This window comes from Brachyistius frenatus, unplaced genomic scaffold, assembly GCF_029030835.1.
Source record: "Brachyistius frenatus isolate BFR_SWC_R1_liver_20210118 unplaced genomic scaffold, ASM2903083v1 Contig_187, whole genome shotgun sequence".
Classification (NCBI taxonomy): domain Eukaryota; kingdom Metazoa; phylum Chordata; class Actinopteri; family Embiotocidae; genus Brachyistius; species Brachyistius frenatus.
Window position 1 is genome coordinate 662,658 of NW_027210786.1, and position 21,718 is coordinate 684,375.

Here is a 21,718-nt window from a genome sequence, read left to right on the forward strand (position 1 = left end):
TACAGGAAAATATTTAATATCACTGCAGACCCCCTTAAAAACACATATATCTACTATCCAAAGAATGTCTGCGGCAATTTTGGTCGCATTTGAATAAATATTTGTGGACGGTGGAGTTATAGGTTGCAGTGAGCCAAAGATTTGTCACAGTGCAGACCATCTCCTGGGAAGATTGGTGGTGTAATGCTTAACACTGTTGCCTTTCAGTCATAATGGTTTGGGTTTGAGCCTCCCCTTTCTCATGACTTTTAAAAAAAAACAGTCATTCTATAGCAAAAAGTGACCCAAAAGTCATTTTTGGAGGGACGCGTGTACCAACTTTCATGAGTTTTTGAATATGATAAAGCCTCCAAAAACGCAGTTGTTTATGGAGAATAATGATAACGCGGAATAATAATTCCTTGAATAACAATAGGGCTTTCGCACCATCGGTGCTCGGGCCCTAATTATAGTAAAAATATAAAATATAAAAATTTTTAAAAAAAATGCACAGTATATAGAAATAAAATAGAATTAGATTAAATCTTGGAAGTTTTAAGTCAGATGAGTGACTTTGAAAGTTTCAAGTCATTACTCATCAGCTGTCTCCTTTGTTTACCCTCATGTGTTGTCCCGTGTTTTTACCACGTCCTGTCCTGCATGTCCACTCTCTTCTCTGATAACGTGTCCTTTCCGACGATGATGTTGAATCCTGTTTGTGTCTTGTCCACCCACAATGTGATGTCCTCTCTGTCTCGTTCTACCAGAATTCTCTACCTGCCCTTCAGGTGAGATTATCACCGAGTTACAGGATGTCACTGGTCACAAAATTACATCATCGCCGCATCACTAATCTAACACACGCTAAACTTCATCCGCAGTTATCAAATCAGTTTCTAAATTATATGAGACTTGGGATATTGTTTTATTTTCTTTCACCATACCTTTCATAAGTAACATGCTGTTTAAATCTTTGTACTGGCACACACACACACAACAGCCTATAAAGCCCTGTGGCCCAATTACTATAATTCCTCCTGGGATAACACAGCAAACTGTTCTGTTCTTCACCGAACAAACACACGCAGGCTCTCCAGAAGGGATAACAGCCACCAGCCAGTGTTAGGATTTGAATAGACTTTTCTCCCGTAGGGTGGATTAGGTGACTCGACATACTGGCCATTGGATTGCTGATGGAGCCCTTTCATTGTTGTGAATAGGCAGGCTGTCTGCACCACCAATATGCAGATCTGCACAGGTCTTTACTGACGCTGTGGTTGTAGAAAAACATTTTCAAAATGTGAGGTAAACAGAGGTAGTTTCAGGAGGACAAATGATGGGTTGGCTACTGCTTTGGCCACATTGTGCTGTTTTACGTTTTCCTCACAGTTTAGTGATATAGGCTATAATCTGATTAAGCACATGCCTGTTCTCCTTTGCTGTTTTGTGCTCTGTCAGTGTGGGTATGTGTGCTCTGCCGAGCCAGCGCAATTTATCGTGCTGTCTCGATGACTGCCGCTGTTTTCATGTGTAATAGTTCTCAGACTGATGCTTGAGAGGCAGTACTTGACCAGGTGCTTTCCCCTCTAAATAACCAACACAGGAAGCAAAAAGTGCTCTCTCTGACAAGGTAGTAGCTATCTGCTCTTTCCTGGAGTACCATCCTACATTAGTTCATCTGTAATATATTTTTTTTATGGGTTTGGTTTATAACAATATCCCTTTTAAAGGAATCTTTAAGACATTTCCTCCTATATTTTTCTTCAAAAGATTTGTGCTGTAGACAATAATCCACTTTGTTAATGAAGACTGTTGTTCTGTCAGCAGATGACCAAATCAGTACTTAGCAAGTAGCCAATCAAACTGCAGCAGGCTCAGAACCAAATTAGCTCCACCTGGCAACAACTTTGTGCCATCTGCTTTCATTGCCGAAGACTCTGGACTCAGGGCACCTAGGCTCGGTGCTATCCTCACATAGCAGCCTCTCTTTAACATTTTTAGACAACTTCAGATGTAGAATAACAACAAACAAAAGCAGCAACTGATTTTTATTGTTGAAGTTACTCAGTACAACTAAATGTACACTTTCTTCTGCCAAGTGGCCCGTTGTCTCCAGAGGCATACTGTAGGGACACATCTGAGCTGAGTCATGAAGTAAACACATCTTTCTAGAAAAGCAGCGTCGGGTAATTTAACGACATCTTTCTTATGATTCTCTCTCTCTTTTTCCTCCTCTGTCCACTTTCCTTTTCATCACAGCACTGTGAGGAGAGCCAACTCAAACGAACACGTGGGAACTCTTACTCGCAAAGATTCAGGTGACTCAAAGAGCAACCGGACTCGCGCTGGATCCACCGGCAGCAACTCCAGCGGCAAAAGAAGCGACAGGTAACACAGACCTCACGGTGAATGAGTTTTCCCCATTCAGCACCACACTGAGACAAGATAGGAGGCTGTTTGTATTTTAATTAGATTTCCCTCATCTGATAGACCAGAAAACAAACGGCTTTCAAAATGTGGCCCTTTCAGATTCAAGACTTACAGTAGAGATGGTTCATCTGTAGTTGGGACGCTGATTGACAGCTGTCTGTTTACCCATTTACTTTGCAGCAAACAGAAGGATCCAGTGTTCAATGCAGGTAAGAATTTATGGCTCTGCAGCCTGATGGCTTTGAGTTCTCATGCTGTGGCACAACCCACCCAGAGCCATTACACAGCAGGTGCTCTGTGGTCCTCTGTGTCACTTTCAGGTCAATGCATTTTTAGGATTCATGCCAAAGTAAAAAATGATTTATTTGTTTTCTATTTATTCCAAAAAGAAGACGTCAGCTATAATTTTAATCAGTGCCTTGATCTGTTTTCCTGCTCACTGAGGACCACTGAGAGCTACTCTACATCAGTGTTAAACACTCATTCTTCCCATCCTCCATTCCCTCACATGTCCACCTCATCCATTCCTACATCCTCACATTCAAATTCCATTTGTCTGTTTTCTTTTTAATCAGCTGTTTCTTCACGGTTCACATTTAACTTTTTGTTGCACAATTTCAAGGTTTTCTTTTAATTTACATTCAGTCAAAGGCCAATTCTAATCGTTTTTGATGAGGTGATAAACATTGCCCACACCACTTGTGTTGAAGAGATTTGAAGAGAAGCAGCAGAAACCCGCTGAAGACTTTCCAAAATAAATTTGACTTTGACATCAATTATTTCAAGCATTTGTTTCTGAATCCTACTGTCAGTAAACACAGGATGGCCACTCTTATATTAGCTAATCGCAGAGGGATCTATTATGGCAATTTTCCGGCCAACCAAATTAGTGGCCAAAATAAATGAAGTAATGAAATTAAAGGGAAATTCATTTGAAAAGCTGGCAAGTACAAAGTTAACATGATCCATACATTTGTCTTTTATACTATAATAACAAGAATAGAGGTTAAAATACTGAAATGTCCCTTTAGGTATCTGTCATTACCTGCACACATCAACAAACATCCTTGTCCAGATAGTATTAGCTCATGAACTCTTCGGGGTTAAAGGCAGATTCTAAAAATCGTTTACATTTTTTATGTGGTATTTGTCAGCTCTAAATAAAAATAAAAAAACATCAGATAAGTCTTCCATTGAATCGTTTATAACCATGATTCATTCTTTGAAAAAAAAGAAGCAGCAGGAAGCGCATTGTAACAAAACAATGAGACTGAATATGAAATGAGAGGAGTATTGATCAGAATTTCCATCTCCAGCATGCTATTGATTTTTGAGTAAATTGAAAAGCTGTTTTCCATTTGGTTTACACACCTGGCTCCAGATTTCTTCAACTCAGACTGCAGAACGAGACAAAGCTTAAACACACTCGACTTCTCTTTGCATTTGAAAAGAGTTAAACTGATCCATTCCCGCAAACACAGTAACTTCAGTATTATTTCTTTTTTTAGTTTGAGGTTACAAATATAAACCACATAAAGATTAATACACTGTTTGTATATTTAATTACTGTAACCATCCACTTACATGGTACAAATGTGAATACAGACAGAATTCCTGGCAGTAAATCACATATTACCTTGTTTCTGTTAATGATCTTTAAATACCTCTGAGGTTCCTGTATTAGGTGTGCCACAGGGATGATTATTATTACTACTGTACACCAATTACTGGAGATCTGAGATAATTACAAATCCATAATGTTGCCACAGCAGCAGAATCAGCTCAGAGCCACAGACATAAACTACCACTGGGAGACAGTTATCCAATACAAATCTTATGCTACTTACCTTTTATGTTTGATTTCATTTACAAATTAAAATTAGATTATTTTTCTTTGTTTTCGGGTAAACAAAGGGGTAAAGAGTGAAGTAGGGTCACATCATAGGAGCCGAGGGCGGGATACCGGCACACAGGAAATGAGCATTGATTCTTTGAGACGATTAAAGGACGTAACCGTTAAGGAGGGAGTCAGATTGATTGAGAGCATTACGGACAGAAGCTGCGCATTAACACCGGGAAACAGGAAGTGCGCTCATATTAGAGCAGACCAGGAAGTGAGGAAACTCTTCCACTCCTCACCTGTGTGTCTCTCTGTGACCTTTACAAGGAATGCGACGTGTGACCCACTGCAAAGGTAGGCCACCCCCTCCCGCCCCCCCGCCCTCTCCCGTCCCGTCTTTCCCTAATGCCCCCCGGCCTGCACAGCTCTCTGGACACTGCAGATGCTCTGATCACCTCTGCTTGTGGCTGTAGTGTAGAAACAAAGGATAAAAGTGGGACCATTATTTTTGAAATTTCAATCCCAGATCAAGATTTTAGTGATTCTTTTAAAACTTTGCCTTGCAATGAGCAGAGAGCTGTCCAGACAGGGGCAGGAGTGGGTTGACAAAGTGTGTGTGAAAGTTGCCTTCCTTTTTAATTGTTTTGAGACTTAATTAAACACAGACATGCATACATCCTTCCTAACCTCCACTGAGTGCTGCACCAGAGTGCGATTTGCAGTGTTGGCAAGTCACTGAACTGGCTTCACCAGACTTGTGTCTGTTTGCTCTCAGCCTCACCATCGCTCACAGGCATTTAGTCTCTGTCACCATAGTAACGACACAAAGATTTCTGACACTTGCTGCCTCGCAGTCGCTTTGAGTTTTTGTGCGAACTCTTTAAACCCTCTGTTCTGAGATTCCTCGCTTCAGTACAGAGCAAGTAGATGTGCCTCTGCTCTTATTATCTCTCTGCCCTCAGAATGAATATTTGCATTACAAACAAATTCAGTCTCTTTTTTCTTTTTTGGGTAGTTCCTATTGAAGCCTGTTTGATTTTTCAGCATGTAGTTTTCTCTCAAGGCCTGAAGTGTCGCCTGTTTGTGTGTAGTTCCCTTGAGCTAAGTATTCACCAAGCTGCCAAGAATGTAAATAAAAAGAAGCCTGGTCAAAGCCGGGCTCATTTCTTCACAGATATACTGCTGTTTATTCATTATTGTGAAAGGAGAGTTTAATCTTGTAAACAAAAAAAATCATCCAAGATAATCTGAGCATTTTCTCATGAAAAGCCTTTAGTGGTTCCCAACATTTATACTGGTGACTTGAAGCAGCTTCTGTAGCCTTTGTCATAGGCTGAATACATTTGTGTGTTGTGAGCAGTTGAACCGAGAAAAAAAAAAACTTTTCTCCTCTGAACCTTTCATTTTATTTCATCTGAATAACTAATATATGCCTTATAAAAAAATATTAAGTTAATCTTGCTCTTAGCTTCAATTTCATTCATGAAACCAGCATTAGAAAACACCCTAAATGTCCATATCCTTATGAAATTATTGGACCCAAAAAGTAAACCATTCCCACCAAAGAAGCTACAAAAGATTTGAGCATCAGAACATTATAATTATTTTCTCCTGCAATATTATGTATTATGTGTATTATATGGGTCCCAGTCCCAGGTTTGGAACCACAGAGGAGGATCATTTTGGAAAAAAAAACTTTAATAATGATCATAATAAGCAGATACATTTATGCCAGTGTTTAATGATAAGAAGTGAAAAGCTGGTGGTTTATATTATGAATCAGCTTCCAGAATTTCCTTTTGATTGAATGTATGTTGCTTTTACTAAATGTGACATAAAAGCAGGCTTTTAATGTGTCTAACTTCTACCAACCTCCTCCACCCTTTTTGCGTTTCCTGATCCTGCTTGTCCCCGTTTCGCCCTCTGCATCCATCTGGCCCTCCACTACCCCGCTCCATCATCGGCTCCTCTGCTCTGCCCCTCCCCCCCCCCATCCTCCCCCCTCCCATCTACATTATAGTCACAGTACAGATTTACCTCAGCCGCTCTCCCAAATGGACGGGGAACAGCAGCAGCAGCCCTGCAGCTACAGCTGTAACGGCCCGTTCAGCCACCAACCCCCAACAAACCTCAAAAAGCAGCAAGGCCAGCGTGGCCAGAAAAGGCGGCGCTGCCAAGGTGTCAGCAGTCAGAAAGACCCCGACTTTTAACCTCCAGTTGAGGAAGTCAGGGTCCTCGTACTCTCATCTTGATACGCCCATCTACCGCAGCCCCATCAAATCACCCAGCCAGTACTTCCAGATTTGTTACTAGCTCATGAATAATAAGCATTAGAGCACATAGAGCACATTTACTTCTCGGGACATAATTCTTTTCTCCAGATATCATGCTGTAATAATGCTCAAGTCAGTCAATACTGAACCAAATTTTTATTTCATATATCCGATTTTCACCATTAAAAGCAGCACAAGGTTTTGTTTTGTTTTTTCCAAATATCCCCTTATACCAAAGATGAAATAGCAGCATCACGTAAAAACTAAATAATTTCCCAACCTCACCTAAAAATCCATTAATACAAAGTAATAGTCTCCCCTTCTAATGAGCATTTGTTGACATTAATATTTCATTTTGTTTTTTTTGGTTCCCTTAATGTTTTCTGCATGATTCCTTTTTCAGTATTAGCATGTTTTAAATTCATGAGGATTTCTCATTATTCCCTTTTCTAAACTTGAATCTGATTTTTTTTATTTTATTTCAATAACATTTCCATTGCTCTGCTTGTGTCTGCATTTTATGTTGGTTAGTCTCTGCTGTGAGCTGAATATTTATGAGTTGTGGGAGTTTTTAACAGAGTGTTTGCAGTATATTTTGCGCTCTTCGTTGTCACAAAAATGTGTTTGAAATGACGAATAAAAGTCAGTGAAAAAGCCGTGTTTGTGTTTGCAAGTTCTGTGTTGGTTTTTTTTGTATTTAATAAAGTTTTCTTCACAGTTTAAAAAGACAACTCATCATATCATCTCACATCATTCATCTATACTCTAACCATGTCATACATTCAGTATTACCACCCTTGTCATTCACATTATAATAACAATTGCATATTGTCTAGTGTTCTAGCGTGTGCTCCTTGTATTGAGTCATATATTAAAAGATGTGACACCATAATTCATATCAGTATTTGTGTATATGTATATTATCTCACGGACTATTTCTGTTGCCTTTTCTAGAGGAAGGTTATGTGAAAATGTATTTGAAGGGTCGTCCCATCACCATGTACATGCCCAAAGACCAAGTGGACAGCTACTGCCTGGAGGCCCGAGCTGAGCTGCCCTGCAACAAACTCAAACTGGACTGGGTGTATCCTTTTACTGCAGTTTGCTAAAAAAGGAGAGACAGAATTTGGTAGCAGCTTAAATTTTTCTGCAGAAACTTCAGATACAATCCTGCTTGCGTTTTGAAAGGCCTTGAAAAGTAATCGTCTGAGGAAAATAAATCCAGATTGTGATGTGGCTGTGAGAGTCGAGAGAGGGAGCAACAAATGTGTCTTCTTCTGCTCTCCCTGCTTGTCAGAATAGATCTGCTCAGATTTTCATTTTCACCGTGTTGTGCCGCCGCTGTCGGAGCCGGGCTCATCGCTCTGCAGCCCGGAGTCAGTAATAACCTGCACACAGCTGGCAGGCTGAGGCGCGACCAGTCAGCAGCTCCTCGTGTGCTCTTTTATTTCTGTTTTGTTTCATAGTGGGTTTCTTATTTTGTTTGTTTGTTGATGATGGAGTGAATGTAGAGTGTTGTTCAGTATAGCAGAATCCCAAAGGGGGAAAAGGCTGTAGGGAAAAGAAGGAAAGATCTCATTTGCAGAGAAAAGCGCACACACACGCGCGCACACACACACACACACACACACACACACACACACACACACACACACACACACACACACACACACACACACACACACACACACACACACACAAAAGCAAGCACACTTACAGAAATAGATTTGTGAGCAGCCTACACTGTATATGCTCAAACCACTACGAACTATATTGAAGGTGGATTTTTAGAATAAACTATCCACATGCGTACAGAAGATGTAATTAGTGATAGTTTGAACATGTATTTAATGTCATTCTTTGATTTCTTCTCACACATCCAGTTGTTTTATTCCTTGACTTCTATCCTTCAGCTACGGGTACCGCGGGCGAGACTGTCGCTCCAACCTTTACTTGCTCCCCACCGGAGAAACTGTGTATTTCATCGCCTCGGTGGTCGTCCTGTTCAATGTGGACGAGCAGCTGCAGAGACACTACACTGGACACACAGACGACATCAAATGGTGAGAGACACATGTAGCTACTAGTTAATTTCTTTCCCCTGGTGGAGTTACAGGTTTTCAGCACCCCTTTAGTCACAGCATGTTTGCTATTCCTGACTGCTAATAACAACACACACACACACACACACACACACACACACACACACACACACACACACACACACACACACACACACACACACACACACACACACACACTGGTAGCAGGACAGCATGTCACTCCAGTAGAATAATTATACCAGAGGAAGTAACAGGTGCACCATACTGCCAAACTGGCACATGCAGACATTGGTGCAGCGAGAGTAACCTTGAGTAGTTACTGCCATAATTATGGTATTACACTCAAGGTTAATAAAAGTTAAATTTATTAATCAGCAGCTAGGATTACAGATCAAAGGATGGACCACAGACAGATTCTTGCTACTTTGAAGACAACGAGCTGCAAAAAGGGGATGAATTTATCCTAATGTTTCATTCCCCCCTCACACATTAGCCCAGACAGCGTGTGGTGGCGACAGTGGATATCGCATTCACAGCTTTTAAAAGCTCACTCACCAAATGCAGCCTTTCATGTTCTGTGAGCGTGTTGCTCATCTTTATTCAAATGTTCCTTTTGATGTCAAAAAGGCTTTTTAAACCGTTTTCATGTCTGTTTCTCGTGACTTTCTCTTCACCAGCCTGGCCGTCCACCCCGATAAAATCACCATAGCAACCGGGCAGGTGGCGGGCACTTCTTCAGATGGAAAAGTAAGTGAGATATTGTATCGCATTACCTTTCAACATCTGATTTATTATTGCAGCGAGGAGTCCTGGTGTTGCTGTTTCCTTTAAGAAATGATGTTTACTGATCTGCTCCAGACAATTTTGCCTAATCAGCAGAATCGTTCACGCTTATGTTCACTGAGCTCCCTGAGCCGCTTCAGTTGGCCTATGTTGCATCACACTGATGATATGCTTCTCCTGGTGTTGTGCCCATGTTTGTGTGTAATTGTTTTGTGGCAGCAGCTGGCTCCTCACGTTCGCGTGTGGGACTCTGTCAGCCTCAACACCCTCCATGTTCTGGGCACGGGTTTCTTCGACCGAGCGCTGGTCTGTCTGGCCTTCTCCAAGTCGGTGAGGAAACACCACAGACACACTTCACATTTCTGATATGCTCCTACCTAATGTCGGTCTTTACGTCATGTTAACCTTTATGTCAGAAAACAATGGCAGTTCTGTGTCTGTTTTTGTGTGTTAGAATGGAGGAAACACTCTTTGCGTCGTAGACGACTCCAACGACCACGTCCTCTCTGTCTGGGACTGGCAGAGAGAGGACAGGCTGGCTGAGGTTAAGGTATGTTAACATGGGTCGTACTCAATGTGTTGTGTGTGCTCTAGTGTCTCAGAGTCTTTTCAACTTCTTTCCGTCGATCACCTGAACTTGTTTCATGTGTTTCGGTTCAGTGCTCCAACGAGTCGGTGTTTGCCGCAGACTTCCACCCGACCGACAGCCACATCGTCGTGACTTGTGGCAAGTCCCATCTCTATTTCTGGAACCTGGAGAAAGGCATGCTGATCAAGAAGCAAGGACTGTTCGAGGTAGGACGCCAGACTGTTTCCCACACGTTATATTCACGCGACGAAACAGTACAGTTTGACATAGGGGCAGAAATTCAATCGTGACAACTTTGAGGTGATTTGAGTTATTGTGTAGAGTATATATTTAAAAAAAAAAAAAAATTGTGGCAGTCAAACAAATTTAAACAACACGTGTGTTCTTGTTTTTGTTTGTTTTGCAGAAACAAGAGAAACCCAAGTTTGTGTTGTGCGTGACCTTTGCAGAAAATGGAAATACTATCACTGGAGACTCGAGTGGGAACATCCTGGTGTGGGGAAAAGGTGCACACTGTTCCTCAGTTTTTGGCTATATGTGAACACTGTTTGTGCAAGGTGGAAGTAGAACGTTTTACACTGCAAAAACTGTGGATCTAACCAAGTAAAATAATCTTCTATTTACATTTACAATCTAATGATCTAGTACTAACTCAGGCATATCCTTTGGAAATATCACTTACCTTTTCCTGCTTCGCATCTTTGTCTTTAATTGAGTTGCTTTTAACTAGATACAAGGGACATGTCTGCAAAACATCCACTTCAAGGAAGTCTTATTTTAAGCTGCACTTCTTGACACTAGAACTACTAAAAAAATTAACACTTCCAATCTTATTTCAAGTTTTCTTATCAAGTAAAATTATCTAGCTGCATGGACACCTAATTTCACTGGTATAAGCTTATTGTCTCCTCAAAAATCTGTTTTGTCTTGTAGTTTAGCCAAGCTTTTTGGCAGTGCAGAGGGGGAAAAAAAGAGAGTATGCAATTGCCAAAAATATGGTATGTTCCAAAATAGAAAAAGCCGTGTGTTTTCACTTGACTCATTGAACAAGGGTTAGTCAGAGATACAAAAAACACAAATAAAAACCAGAGAAACAGGAGTGTGACTCTCTGTGTGCTCATGCTTTTGTGGTCATAAGCTCAAAGACGTCTCATTGTGTCAGACTAGTCAGGAGATCAGGGGTCTCAGCAGGGTCACACTGAGGATAGACCATGTGAGCACATGTTAAATGGAAAAAGTGCGCCGCTCGTCTTCTATCTTCAGAATCACCATCACTGTCTGTGTCCGTTTTATCCTTCGATCATCCTGTCTGTCAGTTAATCCGCCCTCCTCGAGCAGTCGACCTTTACGTCCGCCTATCTGCGACTGAACCTTCTCGTCCATCTCGTCCCATCTATGTCGTGCAGGTACTAATCGCATCAGCCACGTAATCCAAGGAGCTCACGAGGGCAGCATCTTCGCTCTCTGCATGCTGAGGAACGGCACGCTGGTGTCTGGAGGGAAGGACCGCAGGCTCATTTCCTGGGACGGCAGCTACCAGCAGATACAAACAGTGGAGGTGAAAAACCCAAAACCCTCCAGGGACACTTCCCTGAAAAACACAAATGAAGTGTGTGATTTACACATAATTTGAGATTCATTTGTCATGCTGATTAAAATATTTTGACTCTAAAGTGTCATAATGATCTGCTAGAATCACAACTTGTTCATATTTGGTGATATAATTTTAAGATGCATATCTAGCTCCTTCTTTTTAAAGTAGGTCTGTTACATTAGGCAAAAATTTCACTGCTGCCCGAGGCGGTCGACTGCATTCTGAATACTGCATCATTTCATAAATATTACAGAGGATGAGATAGATTTCTGCTCTCAATGCGTTTCATGGGTATTTATAGCGATGAAAATTATTTGCTCTTTGGAGACCAAATTATGCAGTAAAAGATTAGTTTATGTTTATCGTGGCGAATGTTGGATTCCAGGTGAACAGCTTGTTTACATGAATACTGCATTTTCTCTGCAGGTGCCTGAGATGTTTGGTCCAATCAGGACCATCGCAGAGGGCAGAGGAGAGACTGTGCTCATCGGGACCACCAAGAACTTTGTTCTACAAGGAAGCCTGGACGGAGAATTCATGTCCATTACACAGGTAGCATAACGTTCTTTCTTTCTTTCTTTCTTTCTTTCTTTCTTTCTTTCTTTCTTTCTTTCTTTCTTTCTTTCTTTCTTTCTTTCTTTCCTTCTTCCATCCTTTGTTTCTTTGAGACTCACTATAACCTACGTAAGCAGAAACAACAATCTCTCTCATCACAGGATTATTAACCATCAAGTTCATACAAAGACACAGAAATTGTCACCTTTTAACATACTAATTAAAGCCCAAAATAATTTGTTTTAATAAATCCTCATTTCTGCAGGTAATGTCTGTTTTTGTTATTGACTAATCTGCCACTTATTGTTTTATGATTAATCATTTAATTCATTTGATCTATGTAAAAAAATAGTGAAAAAAAAAAGTCAAACGAGATAACCTCAAATGTTTTGTCTGATCAATAGTTCACAATCCAAACACATTCAGAAAGACATAACACAGAAAAGCTTCTCCAGAGATCGTCTGAATAGATCATCTGTCAGAGGAACCACAGAATATTTTAAATTTTTGCATGAAACAGTTGCTAATTCATCAATTAATCCACTCATTGTAACAGCTTTTCATGGAATTGGACACCGTCTGTGGTTATTATAGCCTGAAGAATCAGTAAAAATAAGGTGAAAGACAAACTTTCCTCTCCAGGGTCACATTGATGAGTTGTGGGGTCTGGCTGTTCATCCCTGGAAGCCTCAGTTCCTGACCTGCGGATACGACAGGCAGGTCTGCCTGTGGGACTCCAGCTGCCATCAGCTCATCTGGAGCAAGAACATGGAAGTAAGTTTAGTCAACACTGCCCCCTGGGGTCTGTCATGGACGTTACAAAGCACTCAACAGATGATTGATGGCCACTATATTATCAGTTTTGATGTCCTTGAGAAACAACAGCATCTTTTAATAACTTCGATTTTCCATATGTAAATGTAAACAATCACCACGTCCTCATTCTAAATTTCAAATTGACATGAATCTGGTGAATGTCAGACTTTTTCTTTTCATTGTTGACATTAAGGATCCCCCAACACGTGCTTTTTGACATATACTCCACTTTGAATAGTAATTTGTGCTAATGGTTGTTTTTGTCAAAGACAATTCAAATTCATTGTCAAAAATTCTTTAAAAAAATTCCATCCATTTCTTCCCCCTCACCGAAAAATCCATGATAATTTTTCCAGCATGTTAAAGTGCTTGACACATGCACTGTCGACTAAAAGTTTTTGCATTGCTCTTTTTAACGTGTTCGAGTGGTGGGGGATGTTCAATTTCCTCCTCTTTCTTGTTCTTGCAGGATGCTGCCCAGTCAGCAGGTTTCCACCCCTCTGGAGCTGTGGTTGCCATAGGAACCCAGACTGGCAGGTACAAATCCCATCACCAAAATGTATTTAGTGGCTGTTCAGTTTGTTAAATGTCGATAGCAGATTGTTGATCAGTCTGTCATCGATCCTGCAGGTGGCTGGTTCTGGACACGGACTCTAAGGATTTAGTCACAGTGCACACAGATGGGAATGAACAGCTGTCTGTTATGCGCTATGGCCCAGGTATGTTGGTAACTGCTGACAGTGTGTTTCCCCTAAGTGCTGGTCTCAAAGTCTGTTTTTCCTTTCTCTGTCTGGATGTTTAGGGGAAAATAAGAAATTATACAAAGAAGGACTTGTAATTTTTGTGGTTTCATGCCGTACCATACTTCGTCTACTTAATATCTCAACGTCTGCAAATATTGCCATTTTATTTTATCACCAATAATCTCCGTTTTCCTTTTTCCTATGAAGACGGTAACTTCCTGGCCATCGGTTCCCATGACAACTACATCTATATTTACGCTGTGGCAGAAAATGGGAGGAAATACAGTCGAGTGGGGAAATGTTCGGTGAGCACCTGCATTTAGAACCCCCCCCTCATCCGTGGCTTCTTTATTTTAAGTTCCTACCCGCTTCAACTGTATATTTAGTTCCCTCCGCAGCTTTATATTTCAGTCTCTCCTGTCTCACTATGTGTTTATAGAGAAGCTGCAAAATGATACATGACAACTAGCTGAGTCCAACACTGCTGTGTCTGCTTCAACATTTCTCGGATTATTTCTGCTTCTTAAGCAACCATACCACTACCACTCTGGAAATACTTTTGTTCCTTTTTTCCTTACCTCAGGGTCACTCCAGTTTCATTACCCATCTGGACTGGTCAGTGGACTCCCAGTACCTGGTATCAAATTCAGGCGACTATGAGATCCTTTACTGTAAGTAAAATCGCTGTCCTCGTTGTCCTTTCACTGCTTTGCTATGCTGATTGGTTAAATCTGTGGAACATGACAAGATGACATAGTGCCTGACAATGCTGCAACATGTACAAGAGTGATGGACAGAAATGGAAAAAGAACTATGCATAACATCGGTTTATTCCTTTATTTTCCTCCTCCGTTGACATCGACTGTTTGATCACTATACTGTGCTCTCTGTATGATTGTCTTTTTGAGTTCAAAATCAGAACTAAGTAGTAGTACAGTAAAATATTTCACGTGTAAATGAAAGTTTTTTTTAAGAACTCAATTTTCTGCCCTGCAAAAAAAAAAAAAAATCTCCTTTGAAGATTTTTGACATGTGTTGACTGGAGCTGATATTGGCTTGGAAGCAGGTGTTGACAGCCGGTTTTTAACAATGATTAATGAACAATAAAACACCATTTTCGCTCAAACTTGAGACAGTTGTCACATGAGAGACTTCTGTATTTGAGCTGTTTCTTTCTGTGCTCTTCATGTAACAATGTTTGAATTTGCTAAATCCTGATTGGTGCACAGCAGACAGGTTTTCAGGGGCTCTAGGCTACAACACTCGTTACACTAAGTTCTGCTAAAAGCTCTTATGTATTTGGTTTGTGCTTTGTTTTCTCAGGGATCCCATCAGTGTGTAAACAGGTGGTCAGCGTGGAGACCACCAGAGACATAGAGTGGGCCACCTGCACCTGCCCTCTGGGCTTCCAGGTCTTTGGTAAGTGATGGCTCCTTCACTCTTCCTCCTTATGTGTGTGTTGGCGTCTTAATGTCCATTCAACAGTTTTTTTCCTCTGCTGATCAGGCCTGTGGCCCGACGGCTCAGATGGCACCGACATCAACGCCGTGTGCAGGTCCTGTGATAAGAGCCTCCTGGTTACCGGGGACGACTTCGGGAAGGTCCACCTCTTCGCATACCCCTGTTCACAGTTCAGGGTACGATGCAAGCATAGATCTCAATAAAGCTAAGAAGATAAAGCTCTGTCAAAACTTTGATTCACAGTTTGTTGATAGACAAAATGATGGCAAAGTTACTGATTTGTTTTGTTTTTTCTGTCCAGGCTCCCAGCCATGTTTACGGCGGCCACAGCAGTCACGTAACCAATGTAACCTTCCTGCACGACGACAACTACTTGGTGTCCACTGGTGGGAAGGACATGAGTGTGATGCAGTGGAGGATAGTCTGAGCAAGCAGACAGAAACAGACACTGTTAGCTTCTTAGCTGTGCTGAGGGCCTGAACCAAACTTAAATGAACTCTGAAACAGAAGTGGATCTGAATGAACTGAAGTGATTTGATAGAAGAGAAACTGAGAGGTTTCCTTCCTGATCTGCTCACAGATCCCAAATGAGATGAACTGTTGGAGGTGTAACATGCTGCTGCTTGAAACAGAAATCCTCCCCCTTCTTCTTTTTTCATTCTCCACACCACATGTAAAAAAAAAAAAAAAAAAAAAAAAAAAAAAATCAAATCTCCCTCTCACGTACTGTAGCTTCGTCACCAATGACACAAGACAAAACTAATCAAACAAAACAGAACCAAAGGCTCTGACTTTAAGACTGCACTTGTACAGTTTGGCTTTCACCGTTCTTGTATAGTGTGCACTCTCCTGCCACAGATAATGGACTGAAGAGGTTTGCTTTGCCGCCTGTCAGAGCCGTTCCCGACTGAATTATCATCGAGCTGGAGATCCAAGAGCTTTGCAACAAAAACTGTGTACGGAAAGAGAGTACGTGGTGATTTTCTAATCGTTAAACTTTCTTTTATTTTGTATTTAATAACTCAGGAAAGCACTAGTGAAGCAAGACTCTTCCCTGTTCTTAACGCTGACATATCAGAGAGCAGCCCAGAAAACATCTTACTCAAATATTCAGAGGGATCAATCACCGTTAATAATAGATTCAACTGTTGTTCAACCATTATTGATCTGTTAGCATTAGCTATTGTGTGTGGATCTATCTATTCAGACTAGGAAGAGGCTGAATGTGGTGGACATAAGAAATACACAGCAAGAGGAATTCTGTCCACCTCCAGGGTGCTAGCCACTATTTGAATACATTATCTGGATTCATGATGTCTAGCAAAATGATCAGAACATATTCCAAGTGTTTGTGCTTCCAGGTCTTAAAAAAAGACACCTTTCCTATTATTTATTGATCCTAAGTCAAATCCTTCACTGCCAGTTTGCATATCCTGAGTTTTTTTTCTTGCATTAAATCCCCGTTTAGTCCTAGATTGGTAAATGTACTGACAGACGTGAAACTGATCTGAGGAAAATTTGGGTGAATATACATCATTTGAAACTCTTTCAGATTTTAAGATGCAATGTCATGTGCTCGTATTTCTCTTGCTTTTGCCTTGAGTGCAAGAAGAATCCAAAAAAATCAAGCAGTTGGTCAATGACGTGAAGCCCTTTCAAATCTCTTTCTACATTTTACTGAACCAAGTTTAGTTTATGAACGGGACGGATGAGACCATTACACTGTAACTGTCTGATGTTGCCCCTCGGCTGAGCACCATCAGTCACTAGGAAGATATTTAACTGACCTGAACCAACTTGAGGTGGTTTTCTTTCTCCTTAATGCGCTGCTTCTGCCTGATAAACATACATCAGGTATAGTTGAGCTTTTCATTAACCGTCTGCTCTCAACAATTCGAGCTGTTTACCATCTGTGCAGATCTATGGTACGTAGCATGTCTCACTCCTCGTCTTATGGTGAACCGAAAACCGAGCTTACACGCACATGCATGAATAACTATGATTTCTTTCAATTGATATTTGATTGGGATGGGTTGTGCAGTTTTGACATCATTGCCGCTGTTTTAAGGATTGTTGGAGGTGTTGTATCAGGAAAACCCCAGAAATCTTCTAACAGCAGTGATTTGAAGTCACCACTCTACAGAGTGAATGTAACATGACCTGTCTTACCACTTAACACTCGGGGCTACAGAATACCACTGAACATTTGACATCTGTCTGAAAGTAAAAGAAACATGAAATTGCTCCGATTCTGTGTCTTGCATTTTTCACTTTATCACCTTGTTATTTTTTTTTATTTAACTCTGTATTTTACGGGAAAGTATAATGCAGATCCATGGGGAAGGTTGTGTGGAAAGAGAATGCATTTAGTAGTAAAAAAAAAATAAAAAAAATGCATTTAATTCTACACTTCCGGCGTTTATAGACCACCATATAGTGTGATGGTGATGTGACGGGTGGGGTTGGGGGCGTCAGTGGCCTGCATGGGTGCGTCTTGGCCGCAGGTGGGCAGCATTGAGCCGGTCAGCAGCTCCCCCTCCTCCTCTTCCTTCGCACGCCGCATTAGCATTTCCCCCAAATCTCTCCACCTCACCAAAACACTCCGAATGGGAAGAGAATATGGCATGAAGGAGGCGGCCGCTGACGACCACCGTTCACCGTCTTGCACCGAGCACGAACCCCGGCTGATCATGGATTTAAGCAGCAGCAGAAGCGCGTGCGGAAAGCAGAGACAACGGAGCACAAAGCGGATGGAGGAAAACGCTCGTGTTGTCGCTTAGCGTCTCACGACTCATCAGCTCGTAATATCGCCACAGACGCGCACAAGGGGGACACAAGGTGGAGGCTGGCGGGCTGATCCGAGCCTCCCAGACGGTATAAGCCGAAGTAAGAGCGGGACACGTTGACCGGCCTCATCGGTGCCATCGTCTCCGGTTGGATAAAAGAGGAGGAAAATGAGGTAAGCGGCGGCCAGCACCATGCGCTCTGTTTGACGCGTCATGACAGATGCGCACCGACACTCAGCCCTCCGGGCTCCATCTGCATGCGTGCATTTACCTCACACGAATAAACATGCTCGTGTAGTGCCCGAGTGCAACATCTTTGACATCCTGTGGCTCGTTTTCACCTTGTAGGATGAGCATTGTGTGCAGGCAGAGGCCCACCCACCCACCCACCCGGCCTCAGCTCCATAGACGCGTTCTTTACTGTCCTCTTCTTAATCCTTACATCCAGGGCGAATCATTTCAATGAGTTCTGCTCTTTTCTCCTCTATTGTCACCGCCGGACCCGCCCAGTGTATTCAATGCACGATTCAGGCCAGGTTAATGTTGCCATGGTAACGACAGCATCATGTATTTCTCCACATTTGCAATATGGCGCGCCAGGTGGAATAAAAAAAATAATTTAAAAAAAAAATGCTGGATTCACTAAATTGATGCACAAGTGAGTGGCTGCATGGGGGGGAGGAGGGGGGTGGGGGACAAGAGAAGTGAGGGCGCTTGTAACCATCTCAGGAGGAGGAGCTGGGTGTTTATTCTGGTGGTTGCCAGGCAGGTTAAGAGACCCCCACCCCCTCTTCCTCACTCACACCTACATACTCCATGATGGATCCATACATCCACACACAGAAAATGTGTCTCATGTTTAAATCCTCACTCTGTATCTGAGCTTATAGAGGCTATTTTAGGCTCTTTTCTGCTGCATGCAGGAGGCCCAAATATTCTCCAGCAGCAGCCTCTGTATTCTGATCTATTTATGAAACAGTCCTTTTATATTTCTCCCTGCTGCCAGTAGTTTGACTCCTCCATGTCTCCGTAGCTGCAGCCTGCACCATTCTGTTTTATGGCTTCAGATTTACTCTGACAGCTCCCCAGAGATAAAGTGCACTCTCTCACTCTGCTTTCACTGTAGCTACCGGTGTTTGTCTAAATGTGTGTGTGTGTGTGTGTGTGTGTGTGTGTGTGTGTGTGTGTGTGTGTGTGTGTGTGTGTGTGTGTGTGTGTGTGTGTGTGTGTGAGACTGTCTGGGTGTGTAGCTGTGGCATTTCTTTCTTCTTTTTTTTTAAAGGAAAAAGAAACAGTAAGGCAATGAGTCAGAATTGGTTCTGCTACTGTATTTTCTTTACATATCCTGATCCAAATACTTCACCCTTCTCCAGTAACCTCCCTTTACTCAAAGCCAGGAGTCCATTTTTTTTGCTCTCAGACAGTAAACATGTAAGATTCCTATCTTCCAGTCCAGTTGGATGAACGCGCCGTTTCCTCTTCTTCTGTAAAGCTGTGCGTCTTGTATCCCATCCTGTGTGTTTATTTTTCACCAGAGGCAGATCTGAGCTTTGACTCAACCCCAAAAGGGAAGTCTTAAATCTCCACAAAGCAACAACAAGGTGACCTGGCTTCTCTTCTGCAGAGTCAAGAAGGAAGAATTTAATTCAATGAGATCATTTGTTCAGCCTCGCTGCCTCCATTTCAGCATTTATGTAAGGGTGCACATGCATTTATGTATGTGCATGACCATATCCATGCATATGCACACAAGTGAGTGGAGTTATTTTTAGCCTGGTAGCGTTAGGGGCTTCATTATGCGATGCTTCACTTCTGTTGTCAGGCTAGTCTGCTGTCTGAGTTGCTTTATCCTGGTTGCTTTTGGATGCGTGAGTACACGGGAGGACAACAGTGTCAGAGGGCACAAAGCGAGGCATCTGTCCTGCACTAATAATGCAGGATGATTGCAGAAGCGCCTGTTGTGGTGACTCATTGTAGAAAAGGTAGAATGAGCGAGTGCACCCACTGGAAGGTAAAATGCTGAGTTATGCCTCTTACTGCAGGCTGCTGCTGCTGCTGCCGCCGCCCTCCGAGCTGATCAGAGAGCTGCTCCACGTGAGGCAGCACAACAGCAGCCTCAACACTTCAATCCTCCAGCTTTTCTTTGACAAGATAATATAATAACTAAGAATCATATTATAAATATAGAAAAAAAACACATTTCTCTGAGAACAGTTAAAGTTAGGAGAGAGGAAAAAGACTTTTAAATATAACTACTAAAAATACAATATATTGAGTTTTGGTACCAAGATAATTCTTCAACATGACATATATGAGCAGGTTTAGCTACAGACCCTCTTATGTGCACTCTAATCTGGTCATTCTCTCTCAGATCCCATACATTATACCCGAGGCTTCATGATGAATCTGCATCATTTGTCCGTTATAACAAAGGTCAAACAGGCCGTCTCAGATGACCCCAACACATACGGTGAACAGCATTTACAGCTCAGCGAGCCATATTCTCTCTCAGTTTTCACGCCCCAGCTTTGTGAACGCAGCTTCCGAGAGTTTAACCCTGTTTAACCCTGTTTCATATGTTGTGTAGTTCTCAGCCAGCTCAATAGCTTTACTTCCCTCGCACACGTTAGCTTCTGCAGCTCTAACAGTTATTTTATACAAGCCCTGTTTCTGGAAAAGAATATTACCTTGCATTTCTCTGACCTTTCTGACTCTTTTAGATCCAAGATCCGATGCATGTTCCCTTCCTTTTTTTAACCCCCTAACCCCAAGCTTTCTAATCTTTTAGTGGACTACATGGCTCTTTGTTTCCCACACCTCGGCTCACCGTCGCAAAGAAGCTTAATAGTCTAAATTTGCTTCAGCCAGATGGACCACCGGTTGAGGACATAATTCTGACAAAGCCACAAGGAAACCACAAATATTGCTTTCGATCAATGAAACCTTTGTTGCGAACATGTAAAACTAATCATTACATCTGTTCCTGCAGAGAACTGGAATGTTGTGTCCTCTATGAAAGCACAGCTGAATGAATGAACTGGTGTGTTGCTGTTTTTTCCTCCTCTAAAACTAATTGGTGATTAAGGGTTAGGCTGACATGCATTTTTTTTTTTTTTTTATTGAGTTTTCTTTAACTATTTAAAGCATCACCCTAGTTTTTTTTTTTTTTTTTTTTTCAGAGGTTCTCATGGTATAGAAAGGAGAGTGTGAAAGCACTCCTGTATGGTATGTAGGCTAACATGTAATTTCCATCCAGTGGAAATGATTCCTTGGTGGTTGAAAGACGGCAGTCCAATCGTTGAAGCAGAGAGAGGTGACTGGTCTGCACTGGTCACATGTTCTCTCTGTTCTCTCTATCTCTCTCTCCCTATCTCTCTCGCTTGCATTCCCTTACTCTGTTGCAACACTCCTCATCTCCCTCGCTCACTCCTACCCGCCTACTCTCTCAGGCGTGTGTCTGCTTCGCTGGCGTAGTGGATTTTTTTTTATTTTTTACTTGTAGAGGATGTGAAGAGGGGAAAGATTGAGTTTACTGCTGCAGCGTTGGACAGCATGTACACTCCTCTCTCTTCTCAGGCTGATGACACTTCCCCCTCTCCTTCATAATCTCCCTCTTTTATACCTCCTTTCATCCCATTGCTCGAGGACTGAGCTGCCTCCTTCTGCGACATGTATTCCCTGGATGATTTTGGGTAAGGCGCAATGACTCCTTCATCATCACCTCTGTCTGGGTCTCTTTTCCTTTCTCTTGGAGCGTGTGGTGACAACGTTGCTTCTTCACTCTCTCGTGGTTCTGTTTAAAACCT

General features: G+C 42.0%; 2 protein-coding genes across 9 annotated transcripts in view; both read left to right on the forward strand.

Moving 5' to 3' along the window:
- The window catches only part of eml1 (EMAP like 1), a 36,505-nt gene extending 20,668 nt beyond the window's left edge, over window positions 1–15,837 (forward strand). For 3 of the 7 annotated variants that reach the window (XM_069718140.1, XM_069718143.1, XM_069718142.1), the window contains 21 exons: window positions 747–767; window positions 2,239–2,367; window positions 2,590–2,618; window positions 4,577–4,603; window positions 7,477–7,606; window positions 8,436–8,585; window positions 9,263–9,332; window positions 9,588–9,698; window positions 9,823–9,918; window positions 10,029–10,163; window positions 10,364–10,463; window positions 11,364–11,515; window positions 11,978–12,103; window positions 12,749–12,880; window positions 13,392–13,459; window positions 13,553–13,641; window positions 13,873–13,970; window positions 14,249–14,336; window positions 14,989–15,084; window positions 15,172–15,302; window positions 15,428–15,837. In XM_069718140.1, coding sequence (XP_069574241.1) covers window positions 747–767; window positions 2,239–2,367; window positions 2,590–2,618; window positions 4,577–4,603; window positions 7,477–7,606; window positions 8,436–8,585; window positions 9,263–9,332; window positions 9,588–9,698; window positions 9,823–9,918; window positions 10,029–10,163; window positions 10,364–10,463; window positions 11,364–11,515; window positions 11,978–12,103; window positions 12,749–12,880; window positions 13,392–13,459; window positions 13,553–13,641; window positions 13,873–13,970; window positions 14,249–14,336; window positions 14,989–15,084; window positions 15,172–15,302; window positions 15,428–15,553 — 2,104 coding nt within the window. In that variant the 3' untranslated portion in view covers window positions 15,554–15,837. The remainder of the gene's footprint in view (window positions 1–746; window positions 768–2,238; window positions 2,368–2,589; window positions 2,619–4,576; window positions 4,604–7,476; window positions 7,607–8,435; window positions 8,586–9,262; window positions 9,333–9,587; window positions 9,699–9,822; window positions 9,919–10,028; window positions 10,164–10,363; window positions 10,464–11,363; window positions 11,516–11,977; window positions 12,104–12,748; window positions 12,881–13,391; window positions 13,460–13,552; window positions 13,642–13,872; window positions 13,971–14,248; window positions 14,337–14,988; window positions 15,085–15,171; window positions 15,303–15,427) is intronic. The other 4 variants (XM_069718146.1, XM_069718145.1, XM_069718141.1 and 1 more) reach the window with 3 other exon arrangements.
- A 1,818-nt stretch (window positions 15,838–17,655) lies between these two features.
- The window catches only part of evla (Enah/Vasp-like a), a 35,409-nt gene continuing 31,346 nt past the window's right edge, over window positions 17,656–21,718 (forward strand). Inside the window, exon 1 of one of the 2 annotated variants that reach the window (XM_069718153.1) lies at window positions 17,656–18,085. In XM_069718153.1, the coding sequence (XP_069574254.1) occupies window positions 18,081–18,085 (5 nt within the window). In that variant the 5' untranslated portion in view covers window positions 17,656–18,080. Of the gene's footprint in view, window positions 18,086–21,335; window positions 21,605–21,718 lie in introns of those variants that run through there. The other variant, XM_069718152.1, reaches the window with a different exon arrangement.